We start from the raw sequence: 13,512 nt of genomic DNA on the forward strand, positions 1-13,512 counted from the left end.
GCCACTCCCACCCACTCACATGGGCGGGAAGCCACTCCCACCCAGTCACATGGGTGGGAAGCCACTTCCACCCCGTCACATTGGCAGCAAGCCACTCCCACAAAACAGGCCATGCCTACAGAATAGGTTCCAAAAAATTTTGAAACCCACCACTGACCGGTACGTACGCAATTTCAAAACCTAAAGAGAAATTAACTAGTTAAGCATACTTGGGAAGGTGGCAGAAGTCTAATTTATGTGATTACTATAAGTGAAATTTCTGAAGCGTTATTCCAGATGAAGGATTTTCAGGTCAGATTTTTGCTCTTCAGCAATTTTAAATGACTTTCAAATGTAATATCATAGATTAGTTGTAGCACAATTTAAAATTGTATCATTTTGCATTTCACCATAGATTGAAACCCCTAATATTTCCCCATCTATGACAAATTTAAATCCACCCGCAGGGAACTGTATCTGTTCCCAAGTCTAGATAAAGGAAGAGGCTTGGTTTCCTGTTGAGGGACCATAAAAACAGGCATAAACCTCTGAGAATGGGGAAAAAATGCCAGACTGAAAATAACTCTTAACACATTCAGACCTTTAGCAGATGTATCAGCATGATCAGATGACTGAAGTCAGGATGCTGGGGGAAAACATCCAAATGGTCAGTCACAATGCAAAACAATGAAGCCAAGAAAATATCTTAAATTGGCTACCAGAAATGTCTGAACTGGCCTCCATATAATAATAGTTTATGAACCATTTGGTATAAAATTTAAATTGTGTCATTATCAGAACTGGATCTGGAAATTTCCACATGATTGTGTGCTACTCTGCAGGCTAGGATCATGCAGAGTGTTGGCTTTGTTTGTAGACTGTGTAGTTTTCAAAAGTATTGTGAGCCTCTAAACAGTCTCGAGTTGACTGCCAGTGTTGTCCCTTTCAGGAACAATAAAATCATAAACAATTGCAACTTAGGCTTCTAGAGGAATAAGCAGAGACAAGGCATAAGAACAATTCTATGCATAATTACAAATTATCCTGAATTCATGACTTAAAAGAAATTAATCTTATTGCCGGTGACTGGAATGCTCACACTGGCAGCAGCAATCAAAAAGACTGGGAATTACTGAGCAAATGACAATGGCCTATTCTGCTTATCATTTCCAGCAGCGAATGGACTAATAATTGGAAACAACTTATTTCAGAACCCACTGAAATATCAATTAAGATAGAGGTCACTCAGTGGAAAAGATACATCAGACCTTGACTGTCTTCTTAGCAACTGCTGGTTTTGAACATCGTTCATGGAAGTCTAATCAATGAGAGGCATTGATTGTGGGTCTAACTATAATCTTTTATGTACAGTTTTACAACTGAAATGAACTGCTCCTAATGCAGCCACTCCCAAACTCTAGGAACGAGTGAAACTACAAGATCTTACTTCCAAACAATCGTTCCAAATAATGCTCACCAACCAATTTGCATCCCTGAATGTCTGGAAAATGTAAGCAATTGAATGCTACAGTTCTCAGAAATAATTAACAAAAGCACCAAAGAAATGTTTCTACATCATCATAACAGTGAATATGAACATGGATGTCAGATGAATACCTAACATGGTAGACAAATAAAATAATCTAAATCCAAAGACATGACACAACATTGACAGCTTAATAAGGAAATCTACACCTGCCTGAAAGCAATATGGTATACCTACTGGGAGAGCATTGCAAAAGAATTTCAATGAACTACATGTTTCCATAAATATTGCACTGTTTAGACCAGGGGTGTCAAACTCAAGGCCTGCAGGCCGGAACTAGTCCAAAGAGTGCTTAAATTCGGCCCATGGGGCCGGCCTGGAAATATCAAAGGACTGGCCTCGATGCCTCTGGTGCCCAAAATGGGCCATGGGGGGGGGGCAGCCTGTTTTCAGCCTCACCGGTCTCCTGCAGCACTCTGCAGAGGCCTCTATGTGGGACGTTTTTGGCCAGCAGACTGCTGCTGGAGGCCAGGGAGGCCAAAAAATGGGCCACGCAGAGACTTAACAGGACCTCCACACGGCTCGCTTTTGCCCAGCAGGATGCTACAGGAAGCATCTGTCACATCTCCCCACCCTGCCAGTCCTACAATCTGATCCAGCCCTCAAAGAAATCCAGTTTGACACCCCTAGTTTAGACTATATGAACCCCCACAGATAAATTTCAAAGCATGCATGACAACATCCAAAACACAAATGACACTTTTATATGGTTAGAATTGAAATGATTGAGTCACTGGCATGAATACTCCCTGTTCTGGAAGAAACCACCACCACTTCTTAACTGTCCAGATGGAATCACTTAAGATATGAGCTCAGGATCTCTGAAATAAAAGCTGTCACTTATTAATTTAAAAAGTTGGAAAACTGTTGGAGCAGATGAAATCACTATAGAATCACTAAAGATTGGTGGTGATACACTAAATTGTCCACTTATTCCTCCAAATGAACTGATATACTGAGAAAATAAAGGCAATACAAATTCACATTTTCAATAAAGAAGACAATCAGATGTGCAATAATTACCATGGGGTTACCCTGGTATTAATTACAAATGAGCCTTTAAGAAAGTTATACAACAAAAGCTTCAGAAAAGAAATTGCCTTAGAAAAACCGTTTCGCTTCCAGTCTAGAAGAGGATGCTGTGACCAAATACTTGTATGTATCAGGCGTGGAAAGAAATCATTTTGGGTTCATTGACTTTACAACAGCTGACAGTATGCATCAACCAGTGCCATGAAAAGAACTTATAACAGAAAGTATACTGGCTAAAAACATCTCCTGCAGCAGATATAGGTAATCCTTAGTTAACAATGGTACAGTAATTTGGATCAAGATTTCAGTTTGGTAAGTGATGTGGTCATAAACTGCAACATCATGTGACCGCATCACTTAGCAATGGCAATCCCAGCATTCCTTGTTGCCATCATTATACAAGGTCCATGGGTCATTAAGTAAGTCCCAGGCAGGTGCCAGCAAAACAACAGCAAGTAAGTTGTGGGCAAGGCAAGGGTGGTGGAGGCCGGGGGTGGCTGCTGTGAGTTGGGCAAGATACATGAGTGCCCCATGAGGCACACTGCTGGACAGGCTACCAGGTAGAGAGGTATGAGTGACCTTTTGGAGCAACTAGCAATTTTCCCTGCCAGCTTCTCTAATGACTTTGCTTATGTGAGATGTAATTCCAAGATGTGATGACTATGTGGGAGAATAAATTAAATTTAAACAAATGGATTTACTGATTTCAGCAGTTGGATTTCATGATTTGGGTTACTAATATATTCTGTGCTGTCATCTTGATTAAGAAACAAACATGCATTTGCAGCCTGGGATCCTTCTGGACTTAGCAATGATGCTGGCAAAATGATTTTAATGTTGATGAGAAGCTGTTTATCCACTTTGGCTGATAGCATAGATACAACTCTATCTGAAGGAGAGAGATGTCATTTCATTTAATGAGGGCACTGTAGGGCATCCTTTGAAGACACTCCAGAAACTGCAGTTAGGCCAAGTAGTGAATGGTGTCTCTATGAAAAATTACATATCAATATTCAAACACTATCACTAGTTGCTGCTTGTCTAATCTGAATGCAATTCAAAGTGCTCAAAATTTCTTCTGAATTACCTATTCCCTTATAATCCATCTCTCACTTTCAGGTCTAATAAGTCTTGCTATAGAAGCATTTGACTCCAATTCTATTTTTTCATGATGAGATCTCTTTTAGGGAAGCATGCCACTGATATAGAAAGAAAACTCCTGGTTACACAATTTAGAAAGTTCCTCAATAGTTATGTGGTTGGACTTTGAATGCTAGTTTGGGTTTCATATTTTAATGTTGTTTCTACATATTTTATTGTATATTTGTAAGCCACCCAAAGTCATTAAGAAAATGAAAAACACATAGATCTTTTAAATAATTAATAACCATAATGTGATTTTTCGGTTTCCATAAATGGGAATCTAACCCGAGTATCACTATTTGATGTGTGGCTCACCCCAAATTTAGTTTTTCAACTTTAAAAACAGTCATCCATCCATCTTGCTGCCAGCTTAATATAGTTAAGAACAGGTACATATCTTTAGATAATATGAAAATATGTACGTGAAATGTGACTTTTAATAAATGCTATAATGATATTATAAGTATCCTGCAAAGAAGGGGAAATGCTATGACAAGCCTGTTTTCAATGGCTTGGTAATATCTATCAAAAGTAATTCCATAAAAAAAGGGATATTATAGACAAGAGAAAGATAAAATAGTTGTTTTTGGATTAATAAGGACTGTAAGTAATATTCCTGAAACAAGGAATATTAATGGGGAGAAACCTGCCATGTCTTGGTGGAAAAAATAAATGTTACTTTTTTAAAGAAAATATTTCATAGCACTCTGTTCCTTACTCATTGCTTTTTATTGAAGAATTTAATTTCTATATTCCAATGGTTGCAAATTTAAATGTAGCTCAGCATAAGGGCAAAAGACCAGAATAATTTCAAAACAATTTTCTTCCCTTGGTCTGTCTCACACAAAGTACCAAGTCAAATGAAGGTAAGGGACATTTACTTACAGCTCCTTAACATCAACAAATTTTCTTCAGCAAAATTACCTATTTATTTCCTTCCTAGTGAGATATGGGAAAGATGATGTTTTTGGGATAACTTTTAAAATACTTCTCGTAATAATGGTTTCATGCAGTCTCCAATGCAATTTTTACCTCTTTTTTTCTTCAGCATACTCGTTTAAAATGATGCTGCAACACTCAACTCTTCTAAATTATTCATGTAAAATAGTTATAAGGCAATGTTAGATAGGAAGGGCTCTGTGTTTAATATGCTGACTAAATGTTTTGTGCTGTTTTGCACTAAAATGGTAGCAACAATTCTATTTCCCTGTTCTTTAGAGAGGAAGCAAAATGAGGCTGGGGGGGGGGGGTTCTTGGTGCTCTCGGAGCTTGGTTGTTTTCTTGCAGATGTTTCATTACCCAAACTAGGTAACATCATCAGTGCTAATCAAGGGTAAAGCAAAATTTTGGAACAGATCTTTGATATCTTTATCTGAAGAATGTTTTTCCCCTACGTTGTCTTCCCCAGAGAGCTTTTAATTCTCACAAATTCAATTGTTTTGCTATGGATGTGACTCATATATACTACCTAAATCTATCACAACTGTTCTTTCTACATGCACACACACTTTTTACAGTTCTTCCTAAAGCCTGCTCTGGTAACTTTTAAAAAAAAGGTCATTTACTTTTCCTTCCTTTTTGCTGCATGGAGATAAATGTACTGAATATTAACTTATTGAGAGAAAATTGCAGCTAATTCTGTCAACGATCAAACTGGATTATGCCAGATGTACTGTTGCTAGCAAAGATGAGATCTGCCTAAAATCTGCTATTGCAGAGGAAAATACTGCACAGGTTTTGGGACACATTTTGCTTTCATCTGCATATCAAACCATGCTAGCTGTTCCCTATCAAAAGAGCCTGAGTTCTGATCTTTTCATTACCAAGTATCATTCATAAAGGGGAAAACCTGAACAACTATCTTGTTTTTCATCCTTCCCAGAAGTCTTCATTCATTACTAAACAACTAAGATTGTCAAGGATATCTCAATTCGTAGCAGCCTGTTTAAAGCTCAAAGCAGATGAGGAATGACATTTCCATTTACATCATTCATTGACATGCAAATATACCTAATGGTTTCAAAATAATTGTTGGGACATAAAAGTGATCTTTCCTTCTTTTGCACTCACACTCTCACAAGTCTGCCTCCTCCTAATAGATTTAAGTAACAATGTCCAGTAATTTAAATATTATATAGGTCTTGTAAATTACAACATTCCCTGCAAGATACATATAACATGGTACTTCTGCATTACATGCACAGAGAGCCAAAATCCAACTTTATCCTTTGACTGTAATGAGTTCCTTTTTGTCCAAGAAAATAAAAGTACAATTTTATGAACTTACTTGAAATGCAAGTCCTTGAAGGTAAAATGAGTCTCTACAATGCCTGTAGTCTTCACTCTGGTTCTCAGCACATCTTGCTGGGTTGGAATATAATCCATTTTAGCTATCCTCTCCAAGTCATTCAGGTAGCTGCAGGAAAAAAAATGTTGGGGGTTAACAACATCTTACCTGATGTTCCCAAGATGTACCAAATTTTATACCAGCAGTAAGCGCTATCATTTGCAGCCAGCATAGCTATTATCTCACACCCTGAGGAAAGCAGCTTTAGAAAAATGAAACCTCAGAAACACGTTTCTATTGATCAACAAAGATAAAACATATTCATGGGGGAGGGGAGAGAGAACAGAATAATTATCCTTATTCTGTGTGTTTTAATTCGCAGATTACCCCATCCTAATCAGTTGTCCCAAAGGTGCTTTTTCGAAAAGGCAACTGGATTTTCTTGGTTTTTTTTCTTTGAAAACATTTCATGTCTCATCCAAGAAGCTTCTTCAGTTCTAACTGAAGAACTAACTTCAGTTCCAACTCCCTAATCTGTCATTTCCATATGAATGGGGACTAGCATGCTCACTGTGTATAAAAATACCTTGAGTCAAAGATGAAAAACACAAAGGGACATATGATACAAGGAATGTTAAAGCTTACCATTACAAAGAACCCAGATTTTTTTTAATTGGGACTAATGGATATTTAATTAGAAAATACTCATGGAAGTTTAATTTTGTATATAGTAATGGCAGAAGATTATTGCGTGCACAAAGTTGGAAGCGGTTTACTTTGTCCCACTCTAGTTTATGGAACTCTTTCTCTCCGCCACCCCCCTCAAGCCCAGACGGGTGAATGGTCCCAATGCTGTTTGTTAATATTCTATAAGGCAGCTGAGGCAATCAAGAGGCTCTCTGGCCCCAAACAGTTCTGAATCACAACAGTCATCTATATTTAATTTTGGGGTTTGCTATAGACTACCTAGAATCTTCCAGGATTGGACTGACTATCAGTATTGAAAGAAGAGAGAGGAAAATAGAATCCTACATTACCAGCTATAATCACTCTCTCCAAAATCCTTCTAAAATAGTCCTACCTCAAACCTACACAAGAAATCAGTTCCCCACCTCTCACTTGTAACCTCTGATAGTATTTTTAGAAAGAGACAAAAGCAAGTACAAGAGATGTAATTACTTTAATGCAAGAAAGCTATTACATGAAGTTTGACAAATGTCAACTGATATTCAGCTACCATTTTGATACAGGTTCCATGTTGATATAAATCTTAAAAGTTGTTTCTGAATTGTAAAATGGCTACCCTTGTCACTCTCATTGCACATGTTATAGTTCAGACTTTGTAATTTTATAGAAACAGTAGAGGAAGAAACAGTCATCAAAGGGGAAGTTCAATTTTGGCCAAACTGAAGTAGTGTTACAATGAATGATGCTGTTTTTGCACATTGTTATATTTCATTTTTCTGAGCTGTGCAACACTTGGGAACTAGCAGGTGCCTAACATTCTTGAGAAATGTACTCAGGTCACCCACCATCATCATTTTAAGTCAATTATGGCTGCATAATAACATACATTCAATAGAATTTTCTGGAAAAAGGAAAATATTCATCACTATGGCAACAAACCAGGGAAAATGTGCAAATGCAGAAACAATTTACGGCTACGTGCCGTTTAAAATCAAAACACTACAGCTCTCCTTCCTAATAACAAAAGGGAAGTCTTTAGGGAGAAGAGAGGGGACAGTTAGTTGAGTATTTCAGACAGAAAACAGCAGAGTAAGAGGGGAGGGGAGAAAGAAACCTTTCTCAAAGACCGGGGTGGGGGGTGGGGGGGGGAATCCAATTTGCCAGTGTCCATTGTTTCACTTGCAAAGCAGGAGGAAGAAAAACAAAGTAGTCAGCAGATCAGAATCCATATACTTGTTCCTTAAGGTTTTATTTTGCTGTTTCGTTTTTATATTTCACAGAAATATTGATTGTAATCAATGCATCTATGAAATGTGAAATGCAGCATGAAAATAAGACCAGGGAGCCTTGTCAAACAGGAAAAAAAAAGATTTCTTTAACCAGTGGTGTTTCACTCAAATGGAAATAGGACCATTAACATGAGGACCTCTGTGGGCTGCACACTGACTTAGAATACTACACTTGTTTATATATTTCTTTTTTAATACGTCAATACATTAAGATAGGAAGTAGATATAATACATTGTTTCCAATAGTTACACACGCATACACACATACCCCTCTCCTTGATTTACAACTGTGATTAATCCTGGAATTACAGCCATAAGTTGTTGCTGGGGTAAGTCGAGGCATCATGTGATTGACTATCTTTTCTCATAGTTGTTAAGTGAACGCCACTGTTAAAGGAATCAATTTTCCCCAATTGGCATTTTTTTTACCAAAAAAACCAGAGGTAAATGCCAGTTTCTGGCAAAAAACAATTATGTGACAGCAGGATGTGGCAAACAACCATAAAGATGATAATATGAACTCATTAGTCACTAATAACTGCAATCAGTACTCTGTAAGAATTTAAATGCCATTCTCCCTTCCTCTCTTTTTTTGATAGTGTAATGACAGAAAAAGAAAAGAAAGTATTACACAAAGGCATTTAGATCACCACCTCTCCTTCATTTTGCTCCGATGATTCTATTTTAATTTGGTTGCATTTTGAACAATTTATCTTATTATTAATTTATAATTGAAAATTTTAGAAAGCTAAAAAAGATAGACTTTTGCCTTGGAGGGAGGAGAGAAATTAAAACTTTTGGGGAGGGAGGAGAGAAATGAATGTTATGTTTAGGGGGAAGAGGGGACTTAATCTTTTTTGAAATGAGTAGAGAAATTAACTGAACCTGTTTTGGAGAAAGATGCTGCTTCATGTGCCGTAGGATCTGGAATCCAGAGTAGGTTGGCTACAGTGGTGGGTTCCTGCTGGATCGCACCGGATCGCGCGCGCTCCCTTTCAGCGCTCCACCTGGCTTGCGCGCTCCCTTTCAGCGCTCCACCTGGCTTGCGCGCTCCCTTTCAGCGCTCCACCTGGCTTGCGCGCTCCCTTTCAGCGCTCCACCTGGCTTGCGCGCTCCCTTTCAGCGCTCCACCTGGCTCTCGCGCTCCCTTCCGGCACTGAAACCGGAAGTACAGTCTTGCCCCACCCCTGGCGAAGCAACGACGCCTGTCTGCGCTCCACCAGCTCGGCTGGGAACGGAGATGTTTCCTCAGCGGAGCGGAGCGCCTGAAAAGACTTTTCAGGCGCTCCGCTCCGCTGAGGAAACATCTCCGTTCCCAGCCGAGCTGGTGGAGCGCAGACAGGCGTCGTTGCTTCGCCAGGGGCGGGGCAAGACTGTACTTCCGGTTTCAGCGCCGGAAGGAAGCACGAGAGCCAGGTGGAGCGCTGAAAGGGAGCGCGCAAGCCAGGTGGAGCGCTGAAAGGGAGCGCGCAAGCCAGGTGGAGCGCTGAAAGGGAGCGCGCGCGATCCGGTGCGATCCAGCAGGAACCCACCACTGGTTGGCTACCAGTGCAAGGCCACCTTGCCAAGGATTTAGGATAGACAGATGTTGCTTCCTGGTGTTAAAGGTATCATTCATAAAGCTTTCTTTTGCAATTGATTGCTGGTAATTTTGTCAATCCAAAGGCGTTCAAGTGAGGCTCCAGATGTTTTGGGATTGGGATTGCATTGAAGGTGCCTAATACTATTGGTACTATCTTCATTTTCTTTCACTACAGTCATTCTATTTTTATTTGCAGGTCTTTGTATTTTGTGATTTTTTTCCAGTTTTGCAATATCATTCCAGTACTGCAATGTCTACTATCAAGACTTTTTTGTCTTTCTTATCAACAATTGTTAAATCTGAGGTGTTATGCTTGTCTGTTTGAATTGTAAAGTCATGGAGCATTTTAGCGTCTTCATTTTCTTCATTTTTTATTACTTTCTCTGTTTTGTTCACCAGTTCTTGCTTGCAGGCATACTATTTCTTGCAGATATTCCAATGCACTATCATTGCTACTTTGCTACAAGTTAGCAATTTGAAAATTATTGATAAGCAGGTAATTTATCTATAGTTGCCCCTTTTCTTGGCTCTTTCATTATCAGGTAGGTTTTGCCATATGTTAACCAATTTTCATTTTCACCTCTTTGCAGCATGTAGTTGCAATACATACTTGGCAAGGAATGGGTGTAGACCAGTCAGAAGTTTCAACCAAAAGCCATGCCATCTTCTCCTGGTACTGTCCAAGTTTTGGTTTTCCTTGCTCTTTTCCTTCTCCCACCATTTCTGCAGTTGTTACAAATTATTTAGTTTCAGCTTTTTTATCCTAATCCACCTGCTTTATCCAAACTGTGTTCTTATTGTATTTCTTTGGATTGTTTCATACGTGCACCCAGAACTGCACTGTTTTTTCTTTGTCAGCTGATTCACTGCAGTCTCTCCAATGATGGATTGATAGAAATGTTTTTGATATTATTACCCCAATAAATTTATTTTCATTGCCTCAAAACTGAACACAAATTAAGCAACTTTAATGCTTTCCAGTTCCTCATTCTACTATTGCCCAAATTATTTTAGTATATATTGTTCATTTTATAACAGAAGATTTCTATTCACATGATGGATAATGTGATCCCAAGCCATTTATGATTAAAAGAAGATGGAAGAGTTGCAATAGAAAAAATTTGACAGAAGAAAAATGAAATACTCTACCAAGTCTGTGCTCCAAATTCTTCCTCTACTAACAATGCATTTAAATGATACATTTGTACTTATTATTGTTCTTTCTTGACTGTCCATCAGAAATTTTCTGTCTTCAGCACAGATATATTGATGATCAACTTTTGAGACATTGATTACATTTTTGGTTATTATTATTCTAGCTTATATAGTTATATAAAATGTGTTTATTACATTAGTCTCTCCTATGCTAATATTGAGAATCGGGGGAGCAGAAAGCCAGAAGTTGCAATACATCTGTATGATACCACATTGGGGAAGATTATCATGTATAATGCAGAAGTAAGAGTTCAATAAAACATAAAACCATAATTTGCATGTTTTCAGTTTATTAAAGCATTTGATCAAGAGCTTTTGGGTCAGGAATATAGATAAAAATCTATTAAATGTAATAGGCATTTGAAGCGTTATAATCTTTCATAACTATTCTTTATTGAGTACTATTATACCATCCATATTAAATAATCCTCTCTATTTACAGATGTTCTGTTTTCCTCAGCATGCTCTAAAAGCTTTGTATGTTTGTACACTCTGCACCATACTGTCCATATTGGCTTTCTCTGGCAGGATCACTGTTGTACTCTGCAGTGAGTCATCTGCATACACAGCAGTACAGAAACCTAACATTCTTGGCTTGTAACCACTTTCTATTAAACGTTGGCATTCCGTTTTCTTTTTGAGACCTCTTCAGTTCTAGCTTTTTTCCTCATTTTGAAAGCCTAGGCAACAATGGATTTAACAATCAAAACAAAATTCTCTATTAAAAAAACAGCATTGATCACTTACAAGAGAAATCAACAAGTCTTAGCATAAACAATGTCAATATTATTCTATTAATATATGCTGTAGCTCATTAATTGGTATATTATTAACAGTTATATTTTAAGCAGATTACAACGTGGCTATAATCCTGAAGAAACTATATCAGGGATGGCTAACCTTTTTCCTATCGCGTGCCAAAAGCGGGGTGAGCAAAGGGGGGTCGTGCGTGGGCATGCCCACACCTATAATTCTATGTGCGTGACCCTCCCACCCCCACTTTTGCCTTCTGATTGACCTGTTTTTCACCCTCCCCAGGCTCCAGAGCTTTCTAAGAGCCTGGGAAAACGGCCTCCCCCGCCACCCCCTGAAGGCAGAAAAATGGCCCAACATGCAAACTGGAAGTCCGTTCCCAAATGGATGAAAAATGGCTGAAAATGAAGGGCAAAGTCAGCTGGCCAGCACGCACTGGAGCTGACAGGGCAACACCTCGTGTGCCCTAACAAATGGCTCCGCGTGCCACCTGTGGCACGTGTGATGTGATAGTTCACCATCACAGAACTATACTATCTTTCTTATATTGCTATTTAACACGGAGAGGACAAGAGACAATGGATGAACATTTCCATTTGCTTACCACGGTGGCTACTACAATTAAAATTATTAATATAGTCATTCATGTTAAAAGAAAGGAGAGAAACTTCTATTAGCTCAAAGCATTTGATAGTCTCCGATCAGATTCTACTAGAAAAGCTGACAAAATGTCAATTGAACTATGCTATTACATAAATTCATTGCCAGTTGAACTATGTACCCAATGAGATGGAGGGAAATGTCAAAAAATATACCACAGACTTGGTCCTAAGTCTTACATTGTACAAAGTATTTATGACTTGAATCTCAGTAAGAAAATATGAGTTTCAATTTTTTAGATTACCCAGTGGATAAGAGAGAAAGCAAATAGCTTAACAGACAATATCAAGAGTTCAGAAAGATCTTGACAAAATGTAATACTGGGCAAAACCCAGCAGTAGCAGCTGGAGGCTCGCGTAGGTGCTAAGATGTATGTGCAGGCTGCGCGCATGTGCATGTGTCCATGTGGACGCCGCCGGGCCCATTCTAACCGTACCGGTTGGAACAGGATCCGGAACCCACCACTGATTTCGCTATATGACTTTTTCATTGGAATGGAATGCAGCCGCTAAACAAAAAGAGGCATGTAGGATTTGGGGAAGGATCATACGGAGCAGCAGTGGATGCCTTAGTGGATCACAAAATGTCTTACAGTTGCAAAAAAAAATGATAAATGTATTCATAAGCTGCAACAATAGCATACAGTGTTAAAATCAAATTACTATTCTTCTTTATTTTGCATCGGTAAGACCGACATTTAGAGTACTGCATCTGATTTTGGCATGGTATTTTAGGAAGAAAATCGGCTAACCAGAGACATCCAGAATACAGCAAGCAAAATGATAAGGGGCCAGAAGACATGAGGAACAAGGTAGGAGATTAGACTAGATGAAGACAAGACAACACTAGAAGACATGTTCCAACACTTACATTCCATTAGTTCTTCATGACTAACAGCATACACTGAATATTTGTTAAGAGTCACAAGACTGCTTGTATTAAATATTGCTTCGCATTACTTTGCAAATCATAAAATGTTTCAAACCAGCATGATAGGCAAAGATAAAAGACACTGAGTAATCTCTGAACAGCTTCTTCAAAATAGAAGTAAACAAGTCCAGATATAATAAAGGGGCTCGGTGGTTTTATTTAGCTATATCTTTGCAGCTTACGGCCTTAGCGTAGCCCAAAGGTACAAGATAATTAGACTTACACAGACACATACACACAGTTCTGCATATTTAATTACAAATCGCATCTTCCCCACAATGTTAACTGTGTTGGATGAGTGTGATGGAATTAAAAGTATTTGTGAGATGTAATCCAACACATCTACAGGGAATCCAAGTGGTGACTTAGACTGCAAAGTTCTTAGAGCAGAAATGTTTGCAAAGCTCTG

The 13,512-nt window shown here is 38.6% G+C and overlaps 1 protein-coding gene and 1 long non-coding RNA gene across 2 annotated transcripts in view; one reads left to right on the top strand and one right to left on the bottom strand.

Annotated features, from left to right (window-relative positions):
- The window catches only part of LOC309383848, a 498,138-nt gene that overhangs the window by 356,451 nt on the left and 128,175 nt on the right, over positions 1 to 13,512 (top strand). The window lies entirely within an intron of this gene.
- GNAI2 (G protein subunit alpha i2) overlaps positions 1 to 13,512 on the bottom strand; it is a 119,792-nt gene that overhangs the window by 20,883 nt on the left and 85,397 nt on the right. The window contains exon 5 of the mRNA XM_081935098.1: positions 5,988 to 6,116. Within this exon, the coding sequence (XP_081791224.1) occupies positions 5,988 to 6,116 (129 nt within the window). The remainder of the gene's footprint in view (positions 1 to 5,987; positions 6,117 to 13,512) is intronic.

The sequence above is a fragment of the Natrix helvetica genome, assembly GCF_964273705.1.
Source record: "Natrix helvetica genome assembly, chromosome: 1".
Taxonomy (NCBI): domain Eukaryota; kingdom Metazoa; phylum Chordata; class Lepidosauria; order Squamata; family Natricidae; genus Natrix; species Natrix helvetica.